Source organism: Nicotiana sylvestris, chromosome 4, assembly GCF_000393655.2.
Source record: "Nicotiana sylvestris chromosome 4, ASM39365v2, whole genome shotgun sequence".
Classification (NCBI taxonomy): domain Eukaryota; kingdom Viridiplantae; phylum Streptophyta; class Magnoliopsida; order Solanales; family Solanaceae; genus Nicotiana; species Nicotiana sylvestris.
The window spans coordinates 115,352,023-115,369,121 of NC_091060.1; the positions used below are offsets into that span (position 1 = coordinate 115,352,023).

The window sequence follows — 17,099 nt, forward strand, 5'->3', positions numbered from 1 at the left end:
TTTCTTTCATACGGAGAGTGATTGGCACGGGGTTTCTTCCGTGCAGAGTGTGATTGGCACGAGGTTTCTTCCGTGCGGAGTGTGATTGGCATGAGGTTTCTTCTGTGCGTAGTATTATTGGTACTAGGTTTTTCCCATACGGATTGCTATTGTGGCACGAGGTTTCTACTGTGCGGTTACTATTTTTCATCTATTTGTTATGTTGTTTGTTGTTGTTATTATTCCTTGACTTGTAGAACGTTTGCTTCCTTACTTCACTATAACATTTTTTACCTATAGCCACACCAATAATAGACAACACTCGAAAAGTGTTGCCAAAAGTAGCTATAGATGTGCTTATAAAGTGTGATCTTTGACTAGAGTCTTTGGCCACATTTTTTAAGGCCACACTTAAAAAGCGTGCTCTTGTAACATAAAGACAACACTTAAGTGTTGTCAATTTACAAATTCTTTTGCAACGCTTATTAACTATAATGCAACTTTTTGAAGAATTGTTATATTCTAATACTAAATGTAACACTTTATAAGCATAACCTAAAAATTTGTTATAAAAAATTTCTCTCAAAACTTTGCCGGCGACGCATCATTCAAATTTCTGCCCTATCAACTTTCGATGGTAGGATAGTGGCCTACTGTTAACCCCCTGACAAAGGTCCTCGGCAGGTGTGGGTTGTGGCAAGGATTTTCATGATGGCCTTGGCACACAACCTGAAAATGGGGCAACATCATGAAGGGCTGCTCGGCATGACGGACAATGCGGGGTTGGACAAACGCACCTTGAACGGAAGCAAGGGGCATTTTACTTAGATGTGCGGGTTGGCAAAACAATGGCAAGGCAATGCCATGTCAAGCAGGGGCAAAGACATGGCAAGGCAAGGCAATGCCATGTCAAGCAGGGGCAAAGACAAGGCAAGGCAAGGCGGGACAAGCAAAGGCAAATGATACGGACAGATTTGATCAAGTCGGGGGCGATTTGACATGGGCGGGCAGCTTTGACAATGAACGTGTGCGGCTAAGTCAGTGGTTGGCGAGCTGTGACAATGACATTGGCGCGGAGCAGTGTCAAAGACAAGGTTGGGCGCAATGCCAGCCTTGGCACGAAGCAGCTGGGCGAAATTTGGACCAAGCTGTGCACAAGCAGCAGTTGGAAAAACATGTGCCAAGCACATGGGAAGCAGTTGGTGGTTGCAACCTCTTCTAAGACATGCTGATCATGGCCTAAAAGTGTGCCCACGTTTTTGTCCAATGTCTTAACTTGTTGCCCATCAGTTGGGGCTTTGTCAACTGATTTGTTGCCTTTAAATATTTGCCTAGGCTGTCCAAAACGGGGCAGAAACTTAGTCTAAGGCATTGTTAGCCAAAAATCGTCTAAGTCATTTTCCTAAGGGTAGGAAAACTATTTTGGGCAGGGAATTGGGGAATTCTTTGTCTTGGCCATAGGGTTGGCTTTTGTGTTCTTGTATTCACTCATTAATACAAGTTGGGAAGAAATTCCTGTATATCGTGTGCCTTTATTTACATATTTTGCTGCCTATTTTCATTTCAAGTTCAAACGTCCCTAAAAATAAAGCTAAGCGTTGGAAAGGCTGAAGTCAAGGCTGGGCTTGACTGCCGCACGGAGGTGAACCTCGGACTGTTTTCGAGTGGCACAAATCACCCCTGTGACAAGTGGTATCAGAGCGTGGCTGGATCGGGGCGAAGACACAACGTTCATTGGTTGAATTTTGTGAAGAATGGCTGGTGGCAACGCAGAACTAAGGGAAAAGGTTGCTGCATTAGAGGCACTTGTCGGAACTATTGATGGGGATCAATTTCTGACTATCTTAACTCGTCTCGCCTATCTTGAGGCCGAGATGAACAGACTGAGCGAGGAGTGCACAGATCTGAAAACGGAAAATGGGTTGCTGCGTCGTGCTGTTGGCAATGAAGAAGCACAGCGTGGGGCAGATCGTACCAAGGTCAGAATTCCGGAGCCTAAAGAGTTCAATGGCACAAGGAGTGCCAAGAAACTTGAAAACTTCCTGTGGGATATGGAACAGTACTTCCATGCTGCCAAAGTGCAAGATGAAGACAAAGTCCCCATTACGACTATGTACTTGGTGGATGATGCGAAGCTATGGTGGCGTACGCGCGTGGCAGATGATGTAAGTGCTGGTAGGCCGAAGATTGACTCTTGGGAAGGGCTGAAGAAAGAATTGAAGGATCAATTCTTTCCTAGCAATGCGGGCTGGATTGCTAGAGATCGTTTGAAGAAGTTGAAACAAACTGGAACGGTCAGGGATTACGTCAAGGATTTTAGTTCTTTGATGCTGGATATTAGCAACATGTCTGAGGAGGACAAGTTGCATAATTTCCTTTACGGGTTGCAGTCGTGGGCGCAAATGGAACTCCGAAGGCAAAATGTGAAAGATCTTCCTAGTGCCATTGCTACTGCGGATGCGTTGGGTGATTTCCGGTTGGGACAAGATGGTTCTGATTTCTCTACTACTTTAAAGTCCAAAAACGGGAACAAGGACAAGGGAAAAGAGTGGAGGAAAAACGGAAATGAAAAGGGAAATGCTATTGAGGGCAATGGCAATGAGAAGGGAAAGCAATGTGCTGGACCTTCAACAAATAAGGGACAAAACAGCAAATTTGATGGCTGTTTTATTTGCAAAGGACCACACATGGCGAGGGATTGTCCGAGAATTGAAAAGCTTTCAGCGTTGTTTGAAGAAGAAAAGAGTGAAGATGAACAAAACGAAGAAGATCATGTTCAAGCAACAGCATATTTGGGACCTATGGTGGTGCTGAAAAATGCGGAAGCTACTTCGTCGAGGACGACGAATTCTTCTGGTGGGGGTGGTTTGTTAACCCCCTGACAAAGGTCCTCGGCAGGTGTGGGTTGTGGCAAGGATTTTCATGATGGCCTTGGCACACAACCTGAAAATGGGGCAACATCATGAAGGGCTGCTCGGCATGACGGACAATGCGGGGTTGGACAAACGCACCTTGAACGGAAGCAAGGGGCATTTTACTTAGATGTGCGGGTTGGCAAAACAATGGCAAGGCAATGCCATGTCAAGCAGGGGCAAAGACATGGCAAGGCAAGGCAATGCCATGTCAAGCAGGGGCAAAGACAAGGCAAGGCAAGGCGGGACAAGCAAAGGCAAATGATACGGACAGATTTGATCAAGTCGGGGGCGATTTGACATGGGCGGGCAGCTTTGACAATGAACGTGTGCGGCTAAGTCAGTGGTTGGCGAGCTGTGACAATGACATTGGCGCGGAGCAGTGTCAAAGACAAGGTTGGGCGCAATGCCAGCCTTGGCACGAAGCAGCTGGGCGAAATTTGGACCAAGCTGTGCACAAGCAGCAGTTGGAAAAACATGTGCCAAGCACATGGGAAGCAGTTGGTGGTTGCAACCTCTTCTAAGACATGCTGATCATGGCCTAAAAGTGTGCCCACGTTTTTGTCCAATGTCTTAACTTGTTGCCCATCAGTTGGGGCTTTGTCAACTGATTTGTTGCCTTTAAATATTTGCCTAGGCTGTCCAAAACGGGGCAGAAACTTAGTCTAAGGCATTGTTAGCCAAAAATCGTCTAAGTCATTTTCCTAAGGGTAGGAAAACTATTTTGGGCAGGGAATTGGGGAATTCTTTGTCTTGGCCATAGGGTTGGCTTTTGTGTTCTTGTATTCACTCATTAATACAAGTTGGGAAGAAATTCCTGTATATCGTGTGCCTTTATTTACATATTTTGCTGCCTATTTTCATTTCAAGTTCAAACGTCCCTAAAAATAAAGCTAAGCGTTGGAAAGGCTGAAGTCAAGGCTGGGCTTGACTGCCGCACGGAGGTGAACCTCGGACTGTTTTCGAGTGGCACAAATCACCCCTGTGACAAGTGGTATCAGAGCGTGGCTGGATCGGGGCGAAGACACAACGTTCATTGGTTGAATTTTGTGAAGAATGGCTGGTGGCAACGCAGAACTAAGGGAAAAGGTTGCTGCATTAGAGGCACTTGTCGGAACTATTGATGGGGATCAATTTCTGACTATCTTAACTCGTCTCGCCTATCTTGAGGCCGAGATGAACAGACTGAGCGAGGAGTGCACAGATCTGAAAACGGAAAATGGGTTGCTGCGTCGTGCTGTTGGCAATGAAGAAGCACAGCGTGGGGCAGATCGTACCAAGGTCAGAATTCCGGAGCCTAAAGAGTTCAATGGCACAAGGAGTGCCAAGAAACTTGAAAACTTCCTGTGGGATATGGAACAGTACTTCCATGCTGCCAAAGTGCAAGATGAAGACAAAGTCCCCATTACGACTTAATATTTTATCTTTTTGTTTGATTTTGGGTGTCAAAGCTTTAATCGGGTTTTGCAATGTATACGTTTACTGAGATTTGCATTTGCTCTAATTATACCGAAAAGTTTCACAAGTAGGGCGTTATTTAGCTTGAGTTTGTGATTTCAAAATATTTTTAAATTGCTTCTAAATTTGGTGGTTATTTTTACTTTAATTTCAGTTGTACAACCACTTTGTTTTACGTTTTACTTGAATCATTACGCAAGAATTTTGTGAAACTGATTTAGAGTTACTTTGACCAAATAAGCATGGTTGATGTGATTTTCTAGCTTGCTCGTTAATTTTGTGGTGAGACTTCATATTTAAAGGTTTTATTTAGTGATTGATCCTCTGGGCAATTTGATTGTGCAAATTAGCTAAAATATTCATGTAAAATAATTATCTTTTAAGTCTAAGAGTTAATAGTTTGGAGTTATTTATGGCTGCAAATTATTTCGCCAAAATGTAATGGTGGCAAACTATTAGAATGTTATTAAAGATGCTCAATAATATTTAATTATTTGATATGGTTATATAGTTTTTCTTGTATTTTTTTTATAAAATAAGTTGCTTCATTGAAAGTATCAAGCAGAGATGATTTTGATAGAATCCGGGAGCTAGCCAATAACCAAAAAATAGAGATGATAGCGCCATTAGAAGATGTTATGATAGGACCTAGGAGCTAGCCAATAATAAAAAAATATACCTTAAAGAGGCTACTCTAGAGTGAGAGGGCTCAAAAAATCTAAAAAGACCGTAGAATTATTTACGTAGAACTATTTTGCCTAACAAAAAAGACTAAGCAAACATCTGGCTTTTAGCAATTGGATTGGAGTTGAGACTCCATGAAAACATTCGAGGTTGCTTCAGTCCATAGGCACCAAAAAATACAAGCTGGTAGCATCCTCCAGGTGTCCCTGATAGCCCTATCAACTCTCGAAAGACTCCAGCTCTCGACAACATCTCTGATATTTTGTGGCATCACCCATTTGAGATTGAATAAAGCTAGAAACATATGCTACATTTATACAGCTACGGCACAATGCAATAATAGATGGTTAACTGATTCTAAGCTTCCTGGGCATAGGTTGCATCTGTTTAACAAACTGGAAGCTTCTCCTACGTAGGTTGTCCTGTGGCAGACAAGCATTCTTTACTGCTAACCAGCTGAAACATATCACTTTTGGTGGGAGTTTGGTTCTTCAAATTAGTTTCTATGGCCAAGAAACTTCATATTAAGGTCAAGAGTTGAAGTAAAATAGTGGGAATGCGACAAACTAATTGTCAAAACAAATGAAGCTACAAAGTTTTTGGACTTATGATTCTAACAGTTAGCAAATAGAGTTCTTTGGGGTTGTCTATCCTTGTTAGTTCTAGACAATTAACTCTAAGAAGAAGCTCTTGCTCGTATTGTTTTAGTGTTGGGGCGGGGCGAAATATTTTATTTATTATTGAGTAGCCTGTAGAAGACTATTTATTTCTTTCCTTTTCTTTTATGGTGCTTGACTCGCTTCCTGAATTTCTAATTTCTGCCACAACCAATATTCTTAGATGATTGTTACAGCGCAATATGATATATAATGCAAACAGTTTAAAAGTAAATTTAGTGGCAACACTCAGATGCATAATGGCAAATTTTGTAGTGATATGTGAGAATCAAGTTTAAATCGAACAGATTGAAACATGACTGAATGAAACCAGTGTAAATGCTTCAGGTTTCTAGGCATTTAGCTGCTTTTCACTAATTTGCATAGTTCTGAGTATGCCTGTAGAGGGATCATTATCAAACTGATTTTTTATTTATTTAATAACTCCTCTTTGTTCTATTTATATAACACTATTCTAGTAGTGGAAATTTTTTCTCCTTTAACGATTATTTTAGTACGTTCTAAATATTTTTGACTATAAACTTGTGGAAGAACAGGTTTATGAGCTTGCTGAAGCTTTTCCTCTATAAAACTGTAGTTGTTGCAAGATCACTGAAGGAATACAACAAGCTCATAACCTTTTTCCTCTGCGAACCTTCTGTGGTCATTATTTTCTTATCTTCTTTGCTATTTTGTTGTGTGTTTCTTCTATTCGATTGAAGGGATTTTCACATAAAGAACATTAATCTAACTTGACTTATTGAAACTTATTTTAGTGTTCATTCTATCTTGACAATAAATTATTTTTTTGACAGTCTGAACTTCAAAATTATCAAAGTTCCGGAGAAACACCAGATGATGCATTTACGGCTGTATTTGGAAAGGAGCAGCTTGGTCGAATTAGATGCTATGGTAGATCGGTCATATAAACTCTCTGGGAAAAAAAGAGGAAATCAACAAGCTTAAACAAAAGCATGCAAATGAAATAACTTCTCTAAAGGAAGAAATGAAGGGGTTGTTGACAAGAGGGGTCTATTTGGAAGAAATGACAAGAGGGGTTGCTCTGATGGTAAGCAACCCCCACTTCCAACCGAGAGGTTGTGAGTTCGAGTCTCCCCAAGAGCAAGGTGGGAAGTTCTTGGAGGGAAGGATGCCGGGGGTCTATTTGGAAACAGTCTCTCTACCCTAGGGTAGGGGTAAGGTCTGCGTACACACTACCCTCCCCAGACCCCACTAAGTGGGATTATACTGGGTTGTTGCTGTTGTTGTTGTAAAGGAAGAAATGAAGGAAATGATGAGAGAAGAAATGAGAAACTTTTTTATTCATTTAGTACAAAATAAGCTTGGGCTGGATATTCATGATATACAAGGGTGTGCCGGAACTAATGTTTCTTCACCTGTTGATGCAAGTAGTGCACGAGCAATGAGAGACCAAAATCTATCACATTCTTCTGGCTTAACTCATGCTCCGAGTGTTAAAAAGGTATTTATATTTTACACTCCGAAAAATACCTCAGTTAACTTACAAGACCATATTTTCCTAAATTATTTGCTTTTTTTTAGAAGGTAAACTATTTGCTTTTGATTGCTGTGTTACATAATAACATGAGTTATGAATGAGCGGAAGGAAAATACGTTTCAAGAATAGAATTTATTTTTTGTAAGTGATTTTTAAAATGTCCTAGGATACCAAGTGAGCCATCTGGATAAAGATTAAATCTTTTACTGGCTTTTAGCTACTTGATTTGCTTTTTTGTATTTTCAAATCATGGAATTAGTCATGTACTTTAACCTGTTATCTATATCTGTTTCTTTCTCCCATTTATTGGTATGTAGTGTCAGATTGTTGGTATATATGCTAATAATACAAAGAGATGAAGAGGACTATAAAATGTTGTATGAAATGGCTTGATATTTTAAATTAAATATCGAAAAGCTACTTGAATTTGATGCATGCACCCTTCTTGTACAAGAATTTGCTTATCTATAGTCATTGTGGAGCAGATTGTCATAGATTAAAACATTAGGACTGCTTTCATTGAGGATCAGTCAATTTTCTTGTCTTATGGACAATCAGTGTTATCAAAGGTGAAAATCGCGAAAAACCTCTAAGGCATGTTGGAGAAAATTTATCATTTAGATGAAAAAGAATTAAGGCTACATGAAGATGGTATGTTGTGAATGTTTAACCAAAATATGGATTTTAATCAAAGCTAGAATTTAGAAGAACACGAGTTACTGATAATCAAAAGAATGTAGAAAGGAATCAATTTAGGTAGCAAGAGAGTAATCAAGAGAAAAACAAGTAAACCAAATTTTATACCAATAGTATTTCGCGTCCTTACAATTGATCATATATCTCCCTTTTATAGATATCTTGGAGATATACGTTTTGCCCAAATCATAATGAGGCTATTATGAGTAATTAAAGACATTGAATGCTACGTTACATAATCATTACATTTAATACAAATTCTCTAACGTATTCCATATTTAATGCTTATTAAATGCCGTATACGCACTCTTTTCTATTGTCAGATTCATTCCTTTTGATTCTCGGACATAAATGACTAAGATAGGTACGAGCGCTGGGTTATTTGTATAACTGACTATCCGCGCCTCTTCCCCTGCCATTTGCTCGTATCTGTTGCAACTCGTTCCTCTTGGTTAGTTGTAATTCTTGGACCATTTGACCAGTCTACATATTTCGACACGTCACCTTTATATTTAAATATAATTCTTCCCAATATAAATAGTCCCCCCACTTTCCATTTATTCATCAGTTGAATATTTGGGAAGTGAATTTCATTAAAAGAGAATTTTTGTCACCGTTAATGCTATGACAAAATTGACATTTCAATTGTCGCTTACATTTAATGCTCCATACACGTGTCATTTTTCCATTGGTTCTACAATTTTGCAGCCCTTTTCAAGGCTTTTTACGGCTTCACTATTCACGAAGTACCAGTTATCATTATTATGGTTCTTCCATCACTGCACTTTTACCTTTGACGGTGGCTTATTAATATAAATATAACTTCTTTCCTTGTCCTTTACCACATAAAGCTTTTTGAACACTTAATTCCTCAAATCTCAGTTCACTTCTTCCTCACATTATTCTTCTTCGCCATGTCTTCACCAAATCCTAACCCTAAGAGAGTTCCCATTGTTGATACATTCCCTAATGCCCCCACTAGACATAGAAGGGGAGGTAGACTTTATAGCTTTGGGTCTACTCGTGGTGGTGGTTCGTATATATCTTCTCCTAGTTCTGGTCCTTCTTCTAGAACCAGAGGTTCCCTTTCTCACAAATCTTCTTCTAGGGATAAAGAACCTTCTGAACCATTACGTGAGCCTTTAGTAGATGAGATAGTCCCTACAGAACTATCTTTTTACCATGATAGGTAATCTCTTAGAAACCAGGTTTCCACTTTAGATCGTGTTGATGCTTACCCCACTCAAATTACAGAAGTTTTGACTCCTGTAGTTCGCAAGGACTGCCATTGGAGTAATGACTTTCCCATTATTATCCCTAATCCAAATCAGAGAATTACTTCTTACTTGACTGAGTTCTCTTTTGTTTATACATACCTTTTCACTTTAGGACAAACCAGCTATTGACCCAGTCATTCTTGAATTTTGCCGTTTCTTTAATGTTTGTTTGGGTCAAATTGGCCCAATCATATGGAGGGATGTTGCTTGTTTGAGGTATTTAACCAATATGGCTGACGTTTCCTTTACTTTCCCTCACTTGATTCATCTGTACTCCCCTAGACTTTTTCGTAATGGCATTTTTACCCTAGTGGCCAGGAGTAAGAGGGTTTTGGTGAGTTCTGAAGATGACAAGGACCGTGGCTGGTATGCCCGGTTTGTTGCTACCCCCACTGTCGGCTTAGTGGGTGAGGATAACGTTCCCTTCCTTAAGAAGTGGAATTTTGCATGTAAGTCTTTTTTTATCCTTCTCGTGCCTTTTTTCTTCAAGTTTATCAACTTCTCTAATTTTGCCCTTTTTAGCAACCATGAGAGTGGTGGAGGATATTCCCAATTTCTGTGGTTGGGTAGATAAATTGCTGAAGACCGCACCAATAGATGGTAGGTCTTGGAAAACGCTTTCTAACCGTTATGGTTGGAAAGTAAAGACTTATGGTAAGAGTTTTTATTTCATCTTTCACGCATCTATATATTTTTATTTATTGCTCTAACTCCCATCCTTCTTTTTATCAGGATTTGCTATTCGAGGAGTTACTGCTGAAGCAGTTGCAGCCTTTCGTGTCTCGTCGGGAAAACGTACTCCTTCGGGGACCCGTATCTCTTTAGAAAGAGCCCGAGAAATAGTCTTGGGTTCTTCTTCTGCGAAAAGGAAAACTGTTGAAGAGAAAGACTCTGAAGAAGAGGAAGATATGGGCTCCCTGGTGACGAGACCACGAGCTAGAAGACGCATCGTCTCTGATGATGAAGATGAAGTTTCCCCTCGTCTTTCTGTTTCTCTTACTGAACTTGTTGAAACCCCAGTAATAATTTCTGACGATGACGTCACTTCTCATGATACCCGTGAGTCTATTGAACAACTTTTCATCAGTGGTTTTGGTAGTGGAAGTTTAGGGCCTGTTTTAGATGAAATACCCTTATCTTCTTTTACAACTCCCGTGTATGTGATTCCTTCCTTACCAGCCCCAGCTGTTTCTGTTCCTTCTTCTATTGTTTTCACTTCTTCTACCGCTCCTCCTTTGACAATTCCCCCTCATATCGTTCATCATACGGAAGTGGGCTCTTTAAGTAGAAGTGCCGCTATGAGGAGGGTAACCATTGAAGTTCCTGCTGATAGCAGCCTTTTGAGGAAGTTAGGTCATGCAGATGTATGGCTGGAACCTTTAATTGGCCCAATTGAAAAAGCAAAGCTGGAGAGCCATAGTTCCCCGACTCTGATGAATGATATCGTGCATGCCACTTTGAAGGTATTTTCCTTCTCTCCCTTCTTTACTTTGTAAATTTTTTTTATCTTTGAGATTCTTATATTTTTATTTTCCTCCCTTTTTTTAGGCCAATCTTATCGGCATAGAAATGATGAACAGAATCCCCCTCTTAGAGAAGGTAGCACGTGATTCTCAGTTGGAGGCGATCAATTGGAAGGAACAATTTAAGATTGCACAAATTGATATAGAAGATTTACAAGAAAGCAAGAGTACCTTAGAGTAGCAGGTGCGAGATTTAACTTCAGAGTTAGCGGTTGTAAAAGCTTCCTCAAGCCAAGCAGAAAAAGACAAAGAACGTCCCGAATCCTCCTTCTCAAAGCAACTATCTAAGGCCAGTGAAGAGAACAGAGAGTTGAAGGCTCTTTTGAGTCAAAAAGAAGTTTACGCTAGGGAGCTCGTGCAAAGCTTAACTCAAGCACAAGAAGACTTTCGAGTTTTTGCTGATAAGGTGCGTGCTTTAGAGAGCTCCCATGCCTCTCTTCAAGCTTCTTATAACTCCGCCTTGGCTGAAAATGAAGAGCTAAAGAATGAGATTGGTGATTGGGAAAAGGATTATGAGATCCTTGAAGAAAAATCTATTGTTGAGGTAAGTTGGGCATTTTTGAATTCACGTCGTGATACCCTAATTGAAGCTGGCCAAGAAAACTTCAACCTGGAGCCGGAGTTAGCTAAGATCAATGAAACCATTGAAAAAGCTCAGCAAACTCAGGACTTCCCTTCTCCCATGGTTGAAGCTCCTGTGAATGTTGAAGCTGATACGGGTATCCCGATTCTTTCAAGCCCAATCGAGCCTATTGCTGCAAGCCAATTTGAAACCGCATCCGTTGATGCATCTGCCCAAACTGAGCCCGCTGCTATTGATGCTCCTACTTCAATCCCACAAACTTCTCAGTGACCAGTTTTAATCATTTGAATGATTTTGTTTTTGTTTTTATTTTGGAAAATTGTAATCAAACCCTTAGCTTCATTTGAGGGTTGGTTTTAGAAACGCAAGTCCCCAAGTCTTTTATGGGGCAATTTGTATAAACAGTTTCATAGTTTTATGACTAAGTTCGTACTTAGTCTTCAGTTTTTAAGTATTAAGAAGTTTTTTATGTTATTATCTTAAACTTCTGTCTGCTTTATTCTTGCCTTTATTTTAAGGACTTATAGAATAATTTGCATTTTTGTTCTTCGAAAATGCTTCTGTTAATATCATGACTAACTGATTTAAACATGAGTTTTATAAAAGAGGGTGTAAACACGTGATTTTTGCCCTATGAAAGAATTACTCCCAAAAAATTCAAAATAAAATGATTTTCCTTGGTATGCAATTTTGAGAATTTTGTGACATTTTTGGATAATTATTTGTATTTGTCTGTGCATGTTTATTTGTTAAATTAATAAAAAATACAAAAAATATGTTGCATTTTTTCATGTAGGATTTAATTCTACAATTGTTAGTAATTAAGTTTGTTTTAAAAAAATTAAAAATTACAAAAATAGGCATCTTTTGCATTTTTAGCATTTAATGTCCAAATATACAATTTTATGCTTAATTATTACTTAATTGTGCGTTAATTATTATTGAGAGTTAATTTGCGCTTTTATAACTTAATAATAATTTAAGGATTTTTAGAATTTAGTTTTAGAAAAATAAAAGAAGAAAAGCGAGCAAAAATATAAAGAAAATCGGAATTGGGCTCTTCTTCAAATTCAAACCACAAGCCCAAAAAATACCCAACCTTCCCCATGATCCGGTCCATTTTGAACCGGGTCGACCCGGTCCATAACCCAAATACCCAACACCCCATATCTTACATTTGACAAAAAACAAACAAAACAAAAAAAGAAACAAAAACCCTAAAACCTAAGAAAACCCACCCGCCCCCTCTCTTTCTTCTTCCTCTCCAAAAGCTTCCCCAAGCTCCCCTCCCTAGCAGCCATGGCTGCCTCCTCGTCGTCGACCACCCTCCAGTCCACCAGCCTCCTCCTCACGACCACTTGCTGCTGCTGCTTCATCTTCTTCGTCTTCGTCATGGAGCTCGAGCTCCCATGGCCGCCTCCAAAGTTGCCTTCTGCTACGTCCAGCCATGGACGACACCAAACCACCACCATCATCTTCCTCCTCACGTCCAGCTCCTCATCTTCTTCACGAAACAAACCTAGACAACCTAAAACCAAAACCTAGCAGCCTCGGAACAAAAGCAGGAGGAAGTTATTTGTCAACATTAAAACCACTGCTCCATCGCCATTGCTGCTCCCGCTACATCCAGTCGTCGACGACGAACAACCCGTCGACCTCCAGCAGACCCAAACGGCTCACCTCCCATGATTGGCTCGTCGAGCATCTACTGCAAAACCAAGCTGCACCCGCTGCGTTGCTGATGCCTTAGCTCCGACCAACATCTACTTCTGCTGCGTTGCTGCTGCCTTAGCCCCGTCCAACATCTGCTTCTGCTGCGTAGCTGCTGCGTCGTCGAGCAGCTGAGTCTAAACCAAACCCCGTCGCTTTTACTGTGTTGTTGCTGCTTCGTCAAGCATTTGATTCGAAACAAACCCCATTCCGGTTAGTGGGTTCGAGTTTCACTTTTGTCCGTATTTTGTTTTGATATTCTCGAATCTAAAATCGGTAAATGTTTGATTCTTATTTTGTTCGTGTTTGTCGTTTTGTTAATTTTTTTGGTTTGTTCATGTGAAATTGTTAGTTTAATGTCGTTAGATTCAAATTGAAATTTAATTAATTAATTTCTTCAGTTTGTTTCATGTGTTTTATGTATTTTTCAGAAATTGTTAATGTTGTGAGATTCAAGTTTAAATTCATAATTGTTTCTTCTTCGGTTTTGTTTTTTATTTGTCTAAAAGAATTTAGTTGTAATAAGGAAATATGTTGGTTTAATCATTTGAATCCGTCATGTTTGTTATTTAATATGGATTTAATGCATGTTTATTCTTTGTTTGAAGTTCATCCAGTAATTTAATTTAAGTTTGTTTTGGTTTTTGATTTGTTGATTTAGTTTGAATCATGTATTTTGTTGTTAATATTGTTGTTTCCTTGCTCATCCATTTTTGGTCTAAGTTAACCAGGATTGGTTCCCAATATGGTTAATTTATTTCCATTAATTTGATGTTGTATGATTCATCTGTGTTCATATGATTTGTTGTTGAATTTGTTTAGAAATTGGTCATATTGGCTATATTTTGGTTGAGATTGATTAGGTGAATTGGTTATAGCTGATGGGGTATTTTGGTAAATTGCAGTACGTTCAGGGGTAAAATGGTAATTGCAATAAGGTCAGAGGGGTAGTTTTGGAATTGAACATTTTGAATAATTCTTTATGTTAAGCATGGGGTACAAGATGTAATGGGGTGGGGTTGATATAATTGTTTAATATAATGGGGGACAAGACATAATGTAGTGGAGAGGAATATTGTAATTGTTTATGTTAGGCATGGGGGACAAGATGTAATGGGCTGGGGTTGATATAATTGTTTAATATAGTGGGGGGAAAATATGTGGGCATGGGGGACAAGGGTTTAAAATAAAGAAAACATTAAATAGTGGGGACAAAGCATGCAATTGAGGGAATATTTTGGGTTAGGGGTTCAAGACAAGAGTAAGACAAGAGTCTTGCTATAAATAGGAGTCATTTTTGACATAGAAGGGGGGATTTTGGAGAGAACATTTTAAGAAGACATTCTGAAAATCTTAAGAGAGTGTTGGAGAGTTTAAAAAGAGAAAACAAAAATAAAGTGAGAAATGAGTTTAGTTTCGGGCTTTAATACACGCGTGGGTCGTTGCTGTTTTTTTTTTTTACAAACTTTGGGTTTGTTCTATTGAGTTGTTCGGTTTTTTCTTCAAAGTTTTCTGGGCCTTGAATCTGGTCTGAATTGCTGTTGTTGGGTTGCTGTTGTTGCTGTGTATTTGCACTACTACTACTTCTACTGATCTTCATCTTCTTTCATTGCTTTCCAAATACCAGGTACACAAACTGATACATTGGTTCATCTTGTAAGCCACTCGAAGCATGAATGCAAAAATGAGAAAGATTTGAAGTTGTAATTTAATGTAGTCTTTTCTTTCTTTTACTGTCTGTATGTATATGTTCCATGCGTTACCATGTAAACTCTTTAAACAACTCACTTTCGAAACTTAACTATAATAACTCGAAAGTATGTAAATAAAGTAGGACCTTATCTTCATTTATTTTAGAAAACGGGAAATAGAAAATATAGTCATGCTAAGATTATCCTTTTAAAAAATAATGAGACGATCCTCGCTCAATAAAAATGCAAATTGTGGGGCCCTCAATAATTGGTCATAATAAATACTTAGAATTTGGGATGGACTGTTTAGCGAATTTCACTTCCTTCCCCAAAGATAATAACGCGCTAGATTCTTTAGGCGCGGTTTAATTAATCTTACCTTCTTAAACTCGGGTGCGCATTTCATGCGACCCAAATCTCAATCCCAAAACATTGAATAAAAATGTGTTCCGGATTGCGGGTGCATTTCATGTGACGTAATCCAAAGACATGTTTTAAACGATGTTCACATTCTTTTAAAAATATAATAATAAAAGCGGTAAAGAGTTAATTGCACAAGAGCACATAATGGTATAAAATCAGATAAACAAGCCAAATATGACAGTTGAGCGACCGTGGTAGAACCACGGAACTCGGGAATGCCTAACACCTTCTCCCGGGTTAACAAAATTCCTTATCTGGATTTCTGGTTTGCGGACTGTAATATGGAGTCATTCTTTTCCTCGATTCGGGATTAAATTGGTGACTTGGGACACCCTAAATCTCTCAAGTGGCAACTCTGAAATAAATAAACAAATCTCATTTCGATTGTCATTTAATGGGAATAAACTCCTTCACCCCTCGCGGGGGCGGAAAAAGGAGGTGTGACAGAGGGCCCTTTTATATTTCGACACCTAATGAAGAAGACGTCTCAACTTCATAATGGTGTTGTCATACGATAAAAGAAATAGGAACACACATGTTTCTTTGACAAGTTTTGAATAATACTTTACATGTATTTGAATTACATCTATAACTTTCTCGTAACTGTTTTTCTTGTAACAGATTTTTACAAAAGAAGAATAATAGACACGGGGTTTTTTCTTATAACCCGTTTTAGTATATAGTCTTTACTCTAACTATAGTGATGTTTTTATTTGGCCTTAGCTCGTGGCTCCATCTCGTGACTTTGTGACTTTTTCTCTGCAATTGACTCTTTTAGGCTTGATTTTTCCTCAATCTTCTTTGTCATCTTTATACACATGTCTGTGTATATTATGTAGTCCCCCAAGTATTTGAGTGTTGAAGTATGAAGCTTCGAGCACTTGATAGTTTCTCTCATTTGGTCCTTTTCCTGAAAAGGAAAAACATACGGGACTCGGAGGTGCGATTATAGATGAAGACTGCTTAACCCGTTTGAATTTCTATCAGAATAATTGTAACCCTAGGCCAGGAATTTTAGGTTATTCCGTGTGCCTTACAGGCTGTGACTCATCATTTAGTACGGGTTAGCTTTCTGCCTATCATCTAAAACCGTTAGTAAAATTTTAACAATTCAAAAATTAAATTTAAAATGGTGATACTTGACTGTGGGTATTCTTTAGAAATAGTATCTCTTCAAATGAGCAGCGTTCCAATGTGAAGGTAGTACCTTGTGTCACACCTCCTTTTTCCGCCCCCGCGAGGGGTGAAGGAGTTTTTTCCAATTAAAGGACAATCGAAAATGGATTTGTTTATTTATTTCAGAGTCGCCACTTGGGAGATTTAGGGTGTCACAAGTCACCAATTTTAATCCCGAATCGAGGAAAAGAATGACTCTGTATTACAGTCCGTGAACCAGAAATCCGGATAAGGAATTCTGTTAACCCGGGAGAAGGTGTTAGGCATTCCCGAGTTCTGTGGTTCTAGCACGGTCGCTCAACTGTTATATTCGGCTTGATTATCTGATATAATACATATTATAAACTTATGTGCAAATTTTATCCTTTAGCCGCTTTTATTATTTTTATTTATTGTTATTATTTTACGGAGAATTGCAACATTGTGAAAACGTATTTCAAACCACGTCGCAATCAATGCACCCGTGGTTATCGAAACATTTCGACTCCGTTGAGATTTGGATTTGGGTTACATAAATGCACACCCATATTTAAGAAAATAATTTGTTAAAGACGCGCCTAGAGCGACTAGCGTATTGTTGTTTTGGGAAAGGCCGTAAAATTTCACTAGACGGCCAACTCCGATGTTCTAAATAATTAATGCATACATTTGTGAGGGCCCCGCAATCTATACATTTTACTAGGCGAGGCTCATCTCATTTATTTTAAATGGACAAATCATAAAGCGACTACATTTTTCTATTAAAATTAGTCTCTAAAATAAAGAAAGAAATCCTAATTAATTACGAGCTTTTTTTTATTTAAGAAAGAATG

At 38.9% G+C, this 17,099-nt stretch overlaps 1 protein-coding gene across 1 annotated transcript; it reads left to right on the top strand.

Moving 5' to 3' along the window:
- The first annotated feature begins 1,733 nt into the window (after window positions 1-1,733).
- Window positions 1,734-2,861, top strand: LOC104228518 (uncharacterized). The gene has a single exon (XM_009781002.2). The coding sequence runs from the start codon at window positions 1,734-1,736 to the stop codon at window positions 2,859-2,861; it is 1,128 nt and encodes a 375-aa protein (XP_009779304.2).
- Window positions 2,862-17,099: the final 14,238 nt, after the last annotated feature.

Coding starts and splice junctions, on each gene's coding strand:
- LOC104228518 (XM_009781002.2), top strand. CDS start 1,734: ATGGCTGGTGGCAACGCAGAACTAAGGGAAAAGGTTGCTGCATTAGAG.